The 14,342-nt window shown below is 34.9% G+C and overlaps 1 protein-coding gene across 1 annotated transcript; it reads left to right on the plus strand.

Moving 5' to 3' along the window:
• The first annotated feature begins 49 nt into the window (after positions 1-49).
• On the plus strand, positions 50-6,831 carry LOC104088590 (uncharacterized). The gene is made up of 4 exons (XM_009593291.4): positions 50-201; positions 1,214-2,034; positions 5,560-5,600; positions 5,690-6,831. Exons 2-4 carry the CDS (start codon positions 1,713-1,715, stop codon positions 6,542-6,544), a joined length of 1,218 nt encoding a protein of 405 aa, XP_009591586.2. The 5' UTR covers positions 50-201; positions 1,214-1,712; the 3' UTR covers positions 6,545-6,831.
• Positions 6,832-14,342: the final 7,511 nt, after the last annotated feature.

Genomic DNA, 14,342 nt, shown 5'->3' on the forward strand with positions numbered 1-14,342 from the left:
GGACCAACATGGATAAAGCAACAAAAATGAAGGTCATGAGAGCAAAAAGATACACATAAATAAAATAATAAAACAATAGCAGTATCAGCGAGAAGTTAGGGTTTTTATTCACATTTGCACGCAGACATTTTTATTCCTTCAAAATTCCACTTTCAGTCTGCAAAAATTCCAATCATCAAAACCCCAATAATTCAAATAATTGTAAGTTTCACTCAATAACCTTTTAGCTACTATATTTTTATATCCAATTTTTCACTTCCATACATACACTTTTATAATCTTGATAGTAGGGTTTTGGGAATTTCATTTTAGGTAAAGATTGTGTCTTTTTTGCTTTTTATTGGTTTTTGAGGTTTCAGATCAGTTTTTGAAGTGTTTTTGGAGTTGGGGTTTTGTTATTACTATGTGGGGTTTTAAATTTGTATTGGGTCTCTAATAATTGGTAGTAATAAATATGTTTTGATAAGGTCATTATTCTTGTTTGCAGTAGTTTTGGTATTTCCTTTTCGTTTAACTCTTAGTTTTGATGGCTTTGTATATATTTGTGGTTGACTTGTAATTATTGTGTTCTTTATATGAAGTTGTTTACTGTTTAATGTTACCTGAGAAACAAAAATGAAAAAAGAAAGGAAATTTCAAATGCATTATGATAATTTGTATCACTTCAGACACTTCAGCATTCATACGAACTAGTATTTGCCTTCTCGAATCTCGGTTTCCAATTTGTTTTTGAGTGAAGTGATGGATGATGGATTTCGCGAAGTTCGACTGATTTGTGATTGAGGCGTAGTTATTTATTGATTGAAGTGAGAGTACAACCCACTATGGTAAGAGAGATAAAAAGTTATGAATAGTCATGCTAAATACAATGTATCTTAATTTTGGGGATATTAATTACGAAGTTATTCACATTTTTGGAAGAATATAACAAATATGATTACCTTCCTCCTGCTGTGATTGAAGTATTGAACCGAATTAGCTCCTCAGCCTTGTCAATTGGGCCAAAGCTTCATCGGCTTTCTGCATCACCTTAAAGAAGAGTTTTTTATGCCTATATTACCTTCATGTTATGCACCTTGGTGTTATTTAAATTTATTTTGCTAAGTTAGTTGCACTTAATGTTTTCCCTTTTTCTAAGTCAAGCCTTCTAAGCATGACTCCTGTTGGTAACCTTCTATATTTCGTCCTGACGTTTTCCTTCTCATGAATGTAGATTGGTGATTGTCAAGTAGCGAAGAATAATACTGTTATCAACACTCCGTGCATGGTATTTCTTGCTTCCCGATAGTTAAGCATCGTCTGAGTTTTCTGCAGACGTAATCATGCCATGCTTGTGCTTGTTTTAGCGGAATTGTTGTATATAATTGGTTTTTGCACTTACCGGTGCATTTCATAAGGACATGTGAAGTAGTCCTAAGCAGCGAGGGAAAAAGCTCACTCTCTTGGTGTTAGATACAGAAAAAATGGAGTAGTTACTTGAATTACCCCTTTTACTTTGAAAATTGAGAATTGACAAATGTGGGGGTCCCTTTGTTGTGGGGCTGAATGGAGTAGTTACTGTAGCTGCCCTTTTACTTTGAAAGTTGAGAATTGACAGAAGCAAGCACCAATATAATACCTTGTGAGTCTTGTGAAACATAGCTAAGACGGGGTCCCTTTGTTGTGTGGCTGCAAGGCCACATGGGTCCACTGCAGCTAGCGGAGAATGGTCTATGGGCCCACATGAGCCCTACTGGCGGACTAATTCAAGCTTCTCGCCAGCACCATCCAGATGGGATTTCCGTTTCCAACCTGAAGCATTATCTTTTGGGTCTAATGATGGGGTTCAATTGTATGGATCTTCTGCTTCGTCAAACAGCAGAGAGAGTAGAGGTTGGGTGAGGGGAAACCAATTGGCCAATCACCAATATCTCGTATCAGATGGTGGTGTTGGTGCATACTATAGTAGTCCGTCGGACATCTCTCCTGCACAACAGTGGACTCCACCAGCTATCCAAGAAATCAATGTTGATGATTATGGTACTTCAAGGAGGGGTAAGCATATTGCTTCTGCATTTTCTTTTGTATATGAGTTAAACTTCTAAGAATGCTTATTTTGGTTTTAGTCTCTCACACTTATGTTGACTGAGTAATCAGCTGATGTTTTTTATCATATATATGTATATATTTTTTTGTTGATAGTTTGTGGTTTTTGTTTGGAGTTTGATACAAGGTTCTTATTCGTTTGCTTGTGCTATCCTGTATTGCCCGTGCATTGGGGTGTTCTATGAGACACTGACACAAGCTAATTTTGGACTGACTGGTGTCAATCTAAAAAGCCCAAAATAAATAAATTAGAGTTAGGTAGGTTAAGTCCATCGGCAAACCAAACAGTACATGACTGGTGCTACGCCCAGGTGAAGGGGATTAGCTGTAGGATTCATAGGTGAAAGATGGGGGAAATGCAAGGGGATTGAAAGTATTTCCGGAGATGCTATGGAACAGAGGATATTTGTCCAACCTTCCAACTTTGGAAAGATGAACAATTAGGGTATTACATGAAACTTCAAAGCATCAGGGGTTGGAAAGGCTAGTATCGATGAGGGATCCCCATTCGGGTTGCAAAAAGAAAAGCGAGAGAACACCTTTTCTTCTTTTCATTACCATTGACAGTTGACATGTGGACATGTTCTTGAATAAGAGTATCTCATTGATGTGGTAGTGTCCACCCCTAGAATCTTTTGGTATCTCGCCCTGGAATTTTGTAAACACATTTTCTAAAACCCATAAGATGGGTTCAGCTATCACTGGGCAAGGTGGTCTAGGTAGAAGGCACAATGCTTGATTGCTTGTGCAAAACTAATTTTGGTATCCTCCAGCCCCTTTTTCGAGTTTTGATGTACCCTTGAGTTGTTTTTTGGGGGTGAAGTTTATGAATCAGTTTTCTTAGTTCAACATCCTTGGTAATATGATGTCTAATTGATGATGATAATAGGGTAGCGATTTTGTGTTATTTGTTCTGAATTCTTGAGGATAACAAGCTTTGCCGTTTAGGGTTCGAGGTGCTAATAGGGATGCCGTTGGAAGGAAAAATTGCTCTAACAAATTAGGAGAGAATTATGTCTTTTGGTTAGGTAAATTGGCACTAGTAGTGCACTTCTTTGTTGAAGGCACGCGCAGGAGTTTGGCCCATACATATGGGCCATTAGAAGAATTGTAGGAATAAGCAAAGATTGAAAATTTGTTTTCTTTAGAATTCCTGGATGTTGTTTGTAGGATGACAATATTGTTTGTTTGCCCTATTATGATTCTTTAGTGGATTTATTGAATGGCCTTTAGTTTGGGCATTTTTACCTAAAGTTCCTTATTACCTGCAATTTTTACTCAGTTAAATTTCAATAACAATGACTCTTCCTATGTTCCTATGCACAATATGTTTTTGGAAAATATTTATTATGCATAATATTGCGCAAGATATTGCTTTTGGGTTCATTAAGACGCAAAAACGATTATGCCGGCTATATCAATCCTCTATATTATTTTGAGCTGTATTTGGGTTAGTCTCATTCTGATCATGCTCCAGTACATCCAATATTGTTAAGATTCATCTTGATTTGACTTGTTGCATGGTGACCTTAAACATATTGCAACCTTCATCTTTCTCCGTGCTTGCAGTATTTCAGATGAATGAAGGAAAAATGAGTAGATTTGCTCAGTATTCAGCCTGAGAACTTCCATCCGAAAGACTCCTTTTCCCCTTTTCTCTCTTTTTCATTGTAATGGATCTTTTGATAGCCACCGTCACGAAAGAAAAGGCTGCGTTAGTTGTGTAGGGCAGAAGTGTAAAAATGAGATTTTGCTCGTCTGCCACAACTGTTGCAAACAAGTATTTTGTGGCAGTTTTGCAAAACACAAAACCTTCAGGCGATATGCTTTAGGCGCAAGTGATTCATTTTTTTAAATAGTTTTGATTCAACCATTTATGCATTTATTTGTTGCGGGAACTTTGACCGAGCGAGCAATCTCTTACCAGTAATTCCTCCATAGTATTCCTGTACTAGGATGACTGCTGGATGTTGGCTTCTAGGCAAATGAAGATCCGTGTTCTTCATTCTTTCCTGCACGGAAACAACTGAGTTACCATTCTCATCCACCACATAATTGGTGAATGGTGGCAAATCCTTTAGGTGCTTCTTTCGCTTCTTTTTCTGACTAACATTCTGTAGTCTGGTGTATAAAAATACAGATAGGTGGGTGTCTTTGTCAAATATTAGTTGTAAACAGGTTCGAGGTTTGGCACGCTACATAATGCCCCTAATGGTACACAGAGTTTTTAGAAAATTTTGGCATATTTCTTTCTCCTGGCTCCCGTCTACCAGTATGCACATTCTCCAGGTGTATGATGTTAATTAAAAGTTAAAATTTGTTTATGATGCTAATTTCTTATATATTTTTGAAACATTAGTTAGTTAAATAAGTCTTAGTTGGGCCTCTCTAAAATGTGTTAGATAGCTAATTCACGAAAACATATGTCAACTTGATACTGAAGCAATGTAACTTTAATCTGTTGGCTTATAGTTATGCTGTCTGAAATTAATATTTCTGCTAACTGAAGGTCATCAGTTAACAAGATACACAGGTAAGGAATCTAGGAGTTACTCCTCACCGTTATATGTGGACTATCTGGAGCAAACAAAAGGACAATCGAATGTGCAAAATCAAAGACTTATCTAAAGAGACCCCCCCCCCCCCCCCCCCCCAAAATGAGGTTGTAGTTTAGAAGAAATAGGTCTGTTGTGGTTTCAAAATAAACCTGCTTTGGGGAAGGTTGAAAAAGAGTTTTGTAAAATGTTTTCCCTTCTCTTGATGGGGAAAACATTTTCCTCCAATTGAAGGAAAATGAGTTCTTGAGGAAAATGTTTTCCAAAACATTTAAACATTTAAGCCAACCAAACATTGGAAAGTTGAAAACATTTTCCGGAAAATGTTTTCCTTCGTACCAAACACACCCATATACTTATCTCAAAGAAAAGAAAAACTCTAAGTAACATATTAGATCTATTTCACAAGTCTTAATACGCTTACCAATGCCCCCAGGGCTTTGGTTCAAGGGCAATGCATTGCAACACAAGATGTGTGGTAGGCGACATCACGAGTTCGAACCCTGCTAAGGAATGTAACTAAGTTTTGTTTTTAAGGTAGATAGAGGAGGACTCATTATCCACTGAGTTTTGAAGCTGGAAGCTGTGGTTCTTGATTATTTCTATAAAAGGACAGTTACCAACATCATATAGGATAGAAAAGCCAGTCTATCTTAACATGATATTGATTTAGTTTTTCATTAAAATGTAATAATATGGACTGAAACTCTATGGTTGACCATGCTCCTTTTTACGATGTCTAATTTCACATTGAGTGCTGTAGAGATAAGATAGCAAGTTAATGTGCTTAAAGAATCAATTCTGTTACTGCTTCTGAAACATTTGGCCTATTGGTCAGCCAATGCTCTTTTACGGATGCCACCATTCTGGATATTTCATTTCTACTGCTAATTTTGCTTCTTTTTTTTTTTCTTGTTAGATGCAATCTTGAGGCCATTTTCATTTTCACCCACAATGGAGGTATGCATTTGCTGTTCTCCACTATCTGCATTCTTTTGATGTTTGTTAGTTTAAATACAGCTTTCTTATGACAATGAATTTCTTTATAGGGAACATCAACTGCTAGGGATGGTGGAGGTTCAACTTCATCCCGATCTGACAATAGTGATTGTGATTCAATCACCAAGTCCCATTCGTCTCATCGTAGCTTCCCAAGTCGTCGTTTCTTTATGTCTAAACCCATACATCCTCTGTCATTTCCAACTGAAACACCTAGAAGAGAAGCTATTGACAGCCTCTCACCTGGTTTTTTAGAACTTGATACCTCAACACCACAAAGAGATAAACACCGCTTGAGCAGTGCTAGTGGCAGTCTTGACCTGACAGAGGCTTCTGAATCCTTTCAATCTGAATTCCTATGTAAACCTTGTAACCCTTCAGATGGCTTCAGATGTGGGTTATGCGAGAGGTTTCTCTCGCAGAGGTCGCCTTGGAGTTCCCGACGAATTGTGAGAAGTGGAGATATGCCAGTTGCTGGGGTTCTTTCATGTCTCCATGTATTTCATGCTGAATGTTTGGAGCAAACTACACCAAAATCATGTAAAAGTGATCCTCCGTGTCCCATCTGCGCCAAGCTCGAAGATGGTAGTTCTCCGGATCAGCGACCTTTTTCCAAGTTCTTTCCTAGGCTTAAAACGTTCAATGAAGACGGACCATCCAAGCCTTGGGGCTGTGCTTATTCTGGAGATTGTGTTGAAGGGGCCTTGCAAGCACCATCTCGGAGCACTATGCTCTCACTAAACAAGAACCGGTTTAGGAAGAATCTTTCTTTGAAGGGTAATTCGGGAAAGGAATTTTCAGGGAAATTAAGAAAAACTAATACATTTTCGTCACAGCTATTTATTGGGTCAGTTGATCATGCAGTGGTGGGATCTTCAAAAGCAACAAGTTCCGGGAAGAAGTAACAATGGAATTTTGTATATAATTGCAGGCCGATTTCCATGGCCTTCGGCCGTGGGTCTCCTAAAGCTAATCCTGTTTATTGAATCAGAATGTTTAGTGGCTTAATCATGTTGTAAAATGTAATGTAGAGGAAATTTTATTTGCACTTAAAGGGCATCAAACAAATTGCATGTTTTGTTGTAAGTTTAAAACTGGTCTTGATCATTGTATCAGAATTTGTATACCTAATGTGGTGAAAATTGTGACTTGCAAGTTGTAGGCATCAATTGACTTATCTTTTGTGCATCAAGTGCATGATTACCTGAAGCTGTAAAATTTAAGTCTTTCATGGTTGGCAATTTTTGCCATGAAACTCTGGTTAGAATTCCACCTGGATTGTGGTTATGCAGTTTCAGTTGGCTGATTGATTGTCTTTTCCATATACAAAGTTGCATTTAATGATGGTTGCATAGCATTGATGCAAGGTGACTGAAAGCTTTTAACATTCAGTGTGAGCTAGGAGTGAAATGATTACATAGTGATTTTTGGTTTGAATTTCAGTTTAACACTCAGTGTGAGATTGTATGTTCCAGCTTTGCACGATTCGTTAGTAGAGTTACGTACAAGCTGGCTTGACACCACTCTTAAAACAACAAGAAATGTGCGCTCTTCTTTTATGACTTACAATCATTATTTGTGGGAACCTCATGGTACAGTGTGAGATTGTATGATCCAGCTTCACGCGATTCATTAGTGGAGGTACGTATAAGCTGGCTTGGGCTTGACACCACTCTTAAAACAACAAGAAATGTGCGTCCTTGTATGACTTATCATCATTGTTTGTGGGAACCTCATGGTACAATGTGAGATCGTATGTTTTAGCATTAGTACAGGTACGTACAAGCTGGCTTGAAACCACTGTTACGACAACAATAAATGTGCGCTCTTCTTGTATGACTTATCATCATTATTTGTGGGAAACTCATGATCCACTTTCTTGTTATATTGTGTTTTTTATTAGCTCTGAAGTTTTCTACTAAAAGACCATCATGTTCAACAGTGAAAATGCTGCCTTTTTGCAACTTTTGCTGCTAGGTCCAACTCCAATATTCAACCTTTCCACTTCTCTTATGATGGTTTGAGTTTTGTCAAGAATAACAACACAACAATCATTATCTGGGCCAAAGAAAGCTCCTCTTGCAGTAAAGTTCCTCTCTTGCAATAAAGTCCATGTTGGCCATTTCTTATGGGCTATGGCCATTCAATTTCACAAATTGGAAATAGTTGCATGAGAGGTTGGGGATTTAGAGGGGACCATTCAAATGTATAGCCCACTCTCATGTGCTATATCCGTGTGACATAACTGTATCATACCCAAGGATCTGGTGGAAAATTTCTTCGTCCTTAATTAGAGGTATCGAGTTCAAGGCCCGTAAATGTAGAACTTCTTGATAGGAAGCGCTTTATCCTCTTAATTAGGGGTGTCAATGGTTCGGTTTGGCCAGTTATTTTATAAAATTTGTACCATACCAATTTTTCGGTTACTCTATTATGTACAATCAAAATTAGACTTTTCGAAACCGTCCCAATCATGTAGGTTTTTCTTCGGTATCGGTACGGTTCGGTTAATTTTCAGTATTTTTTTAAAATATCATGTAAAAATCACTAGTAGAACTAGAATACAATAACATACGTACATTTATACGACTTAGCAAAACTCTCTATACATTTTTACAGTTTAAAGGATGATGAATTAAGAAAATATGAAAGATCGCCAGAGTATACAGATCCATCAACTATTCTACAACAACGTAAAAAACCCTAAGCAAATACAAAAAAATATAAATCACACGAGTGGAAAGATATTAACCAAGGTGAGACTTAAGAATAAAGTCTATAGATGATTAAGTATTCAAAAAGATAAATATAAATCATACGAAAGTAAACGTATTCAATATATTGTAGTTTGCTGCTCATAATCGCTACAATACCTTGTGTCTTATTAGTGAATATGTTGAAAAAAATTTAGTTTCAATAGGAGTAGCATTATAGGTTTGGAAATTAGGATTTTGAGTTTAATTACTTGTTGGCTTGTATCTGTTTTCATAATTCCAAGGCCCAAGAAAAAAATTAAAACTTAAAATATAAATATATTTTTCACATGTAAATTTATTCGGTACGGTTCGGTACTTTTTCGATTTATTTTCATAAAATAATAAACCTACCCTAATTATCGGTACAGTTATAGATTTATATAAAAACCTACTATTTTATTTAGAGAAACCTAAAAATCGGTTCGGAACGGTGCGATTCGATCGATTTAGTCGGTTTTTAAATATCCATTGACACCCCTACTCTTAATGGGCCTATCTGACGCAAACTCAAATTAATCATACTAATATTCGAATGCCCAAAAAAAAAAGATATATAGAAAAGGGCACCTGTATTTAGGCACAGGACACCAACTGAATCTTTTCATGTGCTTTATCTTTGGTGTATTTTTTCTCCAATTTCAACTCCACATTATCTATTTGCTAAATTGCTCCCAAATAGTTTTCATCTTTTCTTTATTATGTTCAATACCTTGTCATATTCCATCAATTTGCTCCATTGAGATAAAACCTTTATCTAGATGATAAATATACGGTGGAAATGCCACCATAACTACTTGGTCTTTTTCTCCTTTTTTTGTTTTAATATTTAAAATACAGTAGATATTGCTTATTCCTTTCTAGTGGACAAGCTGTTCGATGCCTCATCGAAGAATTTCGGAGTGTGAAAGGAATTTAAGGATTTGCTAAGTGAAATGGTCCTAAACAAATTGCCAACACATTTGAACCAAATATGTATATAAATATGATGAGCTATGGAACATAATAATGTGAGACGGATAAGATTCTTTCACCCTTAATTAAAGGTCTGGTGCTCGAGTCTCAGTAATGGAGAAATTCTGATAGGGAGCGCTTACGTTTTTAATGGGCTTTACGTGGTTGCAAATCTAAATTATTTAGAATCTTAATGCAAATATCGGACATTGGATGAGAAACCAAAAAAAAAGAAAAAACCCCACTTCAAGTCTGCTTCTTGCGTTTGACGCAGTTATAACTTAGGATTCCTCCATTCGTTCCATTGCTTACCACATAACGTAAAAAACGTAATAATCAAGCAAAGGATAATATGTTGAAACTTCTCAAGAAAAAAATCTTAGTTCTTCAATTCTTTGGGGCCCAATTGCTTTGTTAAAGGTTTAATTTCTATACACGCTTAACATAATTTTCTTTACACTATTAGGTCAATTTAAAGTTTTTTATTTTGTTTTTCACCTGATGTCCAGTATTCGCATGGTAGTCTCAACTAAGGGTGTTCATGGTTCGGTTTGGGTCGGTTTTTTTCCTAAAAAACAACTAAACCAAGTAAGTCGGTTTTTCAAATATTCGAACTAAACCAAACCAATTAAGCCGAGTTTTTATCGATTTGGTTTTTGTCGGTTTTTCGGTTTTTTCGATTATTTATCATTTGTTTTCTTAAATATGAGACACTATCAAACGCATATTCCGGCGACTACCTTTTCAAAGTAACACTATCAAATCAATTGCTCTTTGAGAAATCTATCATTTACCAAGATATATTGATGATAATTGAATCAAATAGTGATGAATAATTTAAGTACTCAATTAAAAATCGATTATTTTTAACATGAAATAAATTCTTGTACTTAGCAAAAGAAAACTACCAATCAAACTAGAATGTAAAGGCAAGGAATTAGATTAATATAATAGCAAAGAACTAGACTAAAAATACAAATGACTAATATGTATATATATATATATATATATATATATATATATATATATATATATATATATATATATATGTGTGTGTGTGTGTGCGTGTGTGTGTGTGTGTGTGTGTGTGTGTGTGTGTAATAATAAATTTAAATAGCTACTTTTATAGTCTGTTTGATTCGTTTATTTTTTGATTAAAACCAAAACCAAACCAAATTTGATCGGTTTTTAAAATTCAAAACCAAAACCAAACCAAACCTAAAAAGTATCGGTTTTTTGGTCGGTTTGGTTCGGTTTTTCGGGTTTTTATGAACACCCCTAGTCTCAACTAATCCGGATTCACGTAGCATAAAGCCTATTAAATGGGAAGCGCTCCTTACTAAGATTTTTTTCATACCAAAGCTTGAATCTCAAATATCTGATTAAGGATGAAAAAATCTTATTCATCCTACTACAATTATTGAAGGTAAGTTAAAGGTAATTAAAGGTAACGCCTATAAATAATGAAACTATTGACCTAAAAATAAGGCAAATAATCTTCTACAACATGTACCCTTATTCGGTAGCATTTACACTATGGTTAAATATAAGATAAATCCAAACAATGAAGAGAAAAATATGATAAGTAATTCTTGTACAAGGTTGTTATCTGCGTTATAAATGTGCCATTGAAGTTTGAATGGCCCATATCATAATGTGGTCCAAATAGTTTCAGTACACAATAAAGCCCCACACTTCAACCACTACAAGTAATCGTTTTTGGTTTTTTATTGCAGACAAAAGAAAAGGTTGAGGTATTGAAATTGAGTTTTCCTTCTTTAAGGTGAATTGTACAGTATATGATACATTGGGAAGTTCTTGATTGAAAAAATAAGTCAAAACAAAGCAGCAATTTTACCTCACTGAATGACTACACAAATTGGTACTATAAGATTACATAGGCCAATTTTACCAAAAAACATTGCAATTTGAAATGAGTACACAAATTGGTAGTATAATATTACAAAAAAACTATCTGTCTTGCCTTTGTTTCCTTCTATTGGAACAACTAATTCGTGATTTTTTTTTCAAGTTTATATTTCCGAAAAAATCAACTTGTCGATGTCTTTCATTTGATATATGAAATAAGAATCCCTTAACACTAGGTGATTCTTTTCATTTTCTCAAGCTTTAGTGGGCAGTTTTACATGGTATCTATGTTGGTACGTGGTAATAGGTGCGCGATGAAATACACGATGCACGTACAAGCTAGTCTTGACACCACCGTCATAAAAAAAAATCGGTTAACAACTAGAATTTTAGGAAAAAGGAAAATAAAGGGGTTGTTAGTGTTGGTTGGAAATTGGATAGGAGAATTTATTATGGACATTGAGCTAAGTACACTGAGAAAATCTCTTTTCCTGATGCAAGTGTAAATAATGCATGTGGCTACATGTGACAATGGGGCCATTGTGCTGTTATTTGAACAAACAAAAAAGGCAAAGAAAAAAACCATTCAAAATTGACTATTTCACGGGCTCAAACATGTTGGCCCTTACATGTGAAAAACTGTTCTCAAGCAAGAATTGTTGCCTACATCATATTAAATTCTACTGTTGCAATGTTTGAATATTTATCTATGCTACATTAATTTTTCATTTGACTTGATATAAACGAGTCACCATGATATATCACGGATATTCAAAATGTACTATTTTATAAGTTAGTCAAAGATTATAGAGATACACATTATCCGGACGTAGTAGCGAATCCAACAATGAATTTGCTGGTTGATCTAGTAGAATTTAGTACGCACTTCTAGTCGAACCATGTATAAATGCGCGGAAAAAAATATACATAGAATTAGATATGCATTTCAAAACTTTCTCTCGTAACTTAGTAACCACAACTTTTGAATTTTGAATCGACCAATTATCATATGCATGTAACATGTATGTATCTTCTAACCTTAGTGCAATTCTTTGAAAAGTTCTGATCAGGTTTTGTCAAACAAGTGGGCTATTGCTTATGTTAGTGCTTATTCGTTTCATGAATGTGTGAGTCGTGCATTAACCTATTAACAATAGTAATTTGATTTTTCTTCTTATCTTTACAAAAATAATCGAGCGGATTCACTGTTTATTTTTTCTAGTTGGTATATATAAATTATATATGATTATATACAGATTTTTTTTTATAGATTATACATATGTTATACATCCACTGACTACTTTAAATTTAAGCGCCGGGTGAGTTGCTATTCAGGTTAATTCTTCATTTTTTTCCCTTAGATATCTATTGCTATTTCCTCTTTGTAGGGGTAATGCCAAAATCAAATTTATTAGAGAGAATTGATGATGCTTCCAAGCATAGTTCTAATTTGGGCCACTCATCCCATGTGCATACTATTGTTGATATATCTTCTTCAGTGAGAGCCTATAGATTGTTGTCACTCTCACTTTATTAATAGAATAGGTGAAAGCTAGCCAGTTGTTAACCATCATACAACTTTAATAAGTCTTTAACCCACCGAGAATTTTTTTAAAAGATATTTTTTTAAGAAAAAGAAACTTCAAAAGGACTTTGCTTCATATTACATTTTTATGCGATGCAATGTGAATGTATATAAAGTTATAAATATTAATTTGACTTGATGATTAAATAAAAAGTAATAATTGAAGAAAATATTTAAATGTATTTTAAAGTGATTCTGATAGAAAAATATGGTATCAAAATTTCAAATTTGATGAGTAAGTAGATTTAAGTTATAGAAATTATATAACTTGTAAAATCGTATAATATTAGTAGCAGAATGTATTCAAATAACATAAATATAAATTCTGGACTAAAACTACTGAGTTCGACCGACACAACTTACCTTTTAGCTTCACTTGCGCGTACATATATTTTTGTATAAACGATTTGAATGAAATGAAGTTATTATTTGTTGTTGAGCTTTGGATAATTGTTTGGTTGGCAAGCCGAAGCAAAGGAATTAAAAGTTGCTTATAGCATAACTTTTGGTAGACAAAATGTAGCATGAAAAGTGTAGGTGCATGTGGCTCGAAGACTTTCCAAATGGGAAAAGTTTTTCAGGTCTCCTGCGTCATAAAAACGGCAAGCCAGTGCTTACGGGTGTTTAACGGGCGGGTTGAGACGGGCCGTACAAAAAAAAATCAGTCCATCCGTTTAACGTTGTGGGCTGTTAGCGGGTTGTATTTTTTCGGAGTTTTTTTGTCCGTTCAGGTTCGGGCTTAGCGGGCTGTTAGCGGGCCGTGGATTTTTTATTTTTTTAAGTAAATTTTATTTTTCTTATTTAATGTTATTGATACTTAAGTGATTGTAAACTTTTAAGGCTTAGAATTAAACTTTGAAGTTTAAAATTTGAAATTTGAAATTTGAAATTTGAAATTTGAAATTTGAATTTTATAATGTTAAAATTAAAATTTGAAAGTAAGTGGCTACAAAAAATTATTTAATAAGACCTATATGTAAGGATCAAACTCCGAAGACTTTCATTTGATATTTTTATTGAATAATATATAATACTTCAAATTAAGTTGCAAGTTTTTTTTTTGATTTTGTTATTTTTGAACTTGCAAATTAAAAGTTTACAACAATTATAAAAAAATAAATAGTACATCATATGCTTTGCATCATTTTTGTAAGTTCATCTATGTCAACATGAGATTTTTGGTTTCCGGCATTGATTTAATCGGAACCATAAACCATTATATCTCTATTTTCTTGGTCCTCCGCTTCATCTACCTCGTCACACCCTTGATTTCGTCGTTTTGATCTTATCCAATCTCTTAAGCACACTAGAATTTTCAAAGCGTTGCTACCCAATGAATGACAGGTATCTTCTAGTTGCTGCCTTGCTTGGCTAAATGCGCTCTCTGATGCGACTGTTGAAATCGGCACATTTAGCACGTCTCGAGCCATGGCCGAAAGAACAGAAAATTGATTTGAGTTGCTCCTCCACCAATCCAATGGTAGAAATTCCTTTGTGCGGGGCTCTACTGACTTTTGCAAGTAGAATTGAAGTTCATTGATA

This window comes from Nicotiana tomentosiformis, chromosome 10 (assembly GCF_000390325.3).
Source record: "Nicotiana tomentosiformis chromosome 10, ASM39032v3, whole genome shotgun sequence".
NCBI lineage: Eukaryota > Viridiplantae > Streptophyta > Magnoliopsida > Solanales > Solanaceae > Nicotiana > Nicotiana tomentosiformis.

Bases quoted from the DNA above. Each gene is read 5' to 3' on its own strand.
- LOC104088590 (XM_009593291.4), top strand. From the start codon at position 1,713: ATGGGCCCACATGAGCCCTACTGGCGGACTAATTCAAGCTTCTCGCCA. The intron at 2,035-5,559 runs GTAAGCATATTG...TTTTCTTGTTAG, and splicing joins TTATGGTACTTCAAGGAGGG to ATGCAATCTTGAGGCCATTT. The intron at 5,601-5,689 runs GTATGCATTTGC...ATTTCTTTATAG, and splicing joins CATTTTCACCCACAATGGAG to GGAACATCAACTGCTAGGGA.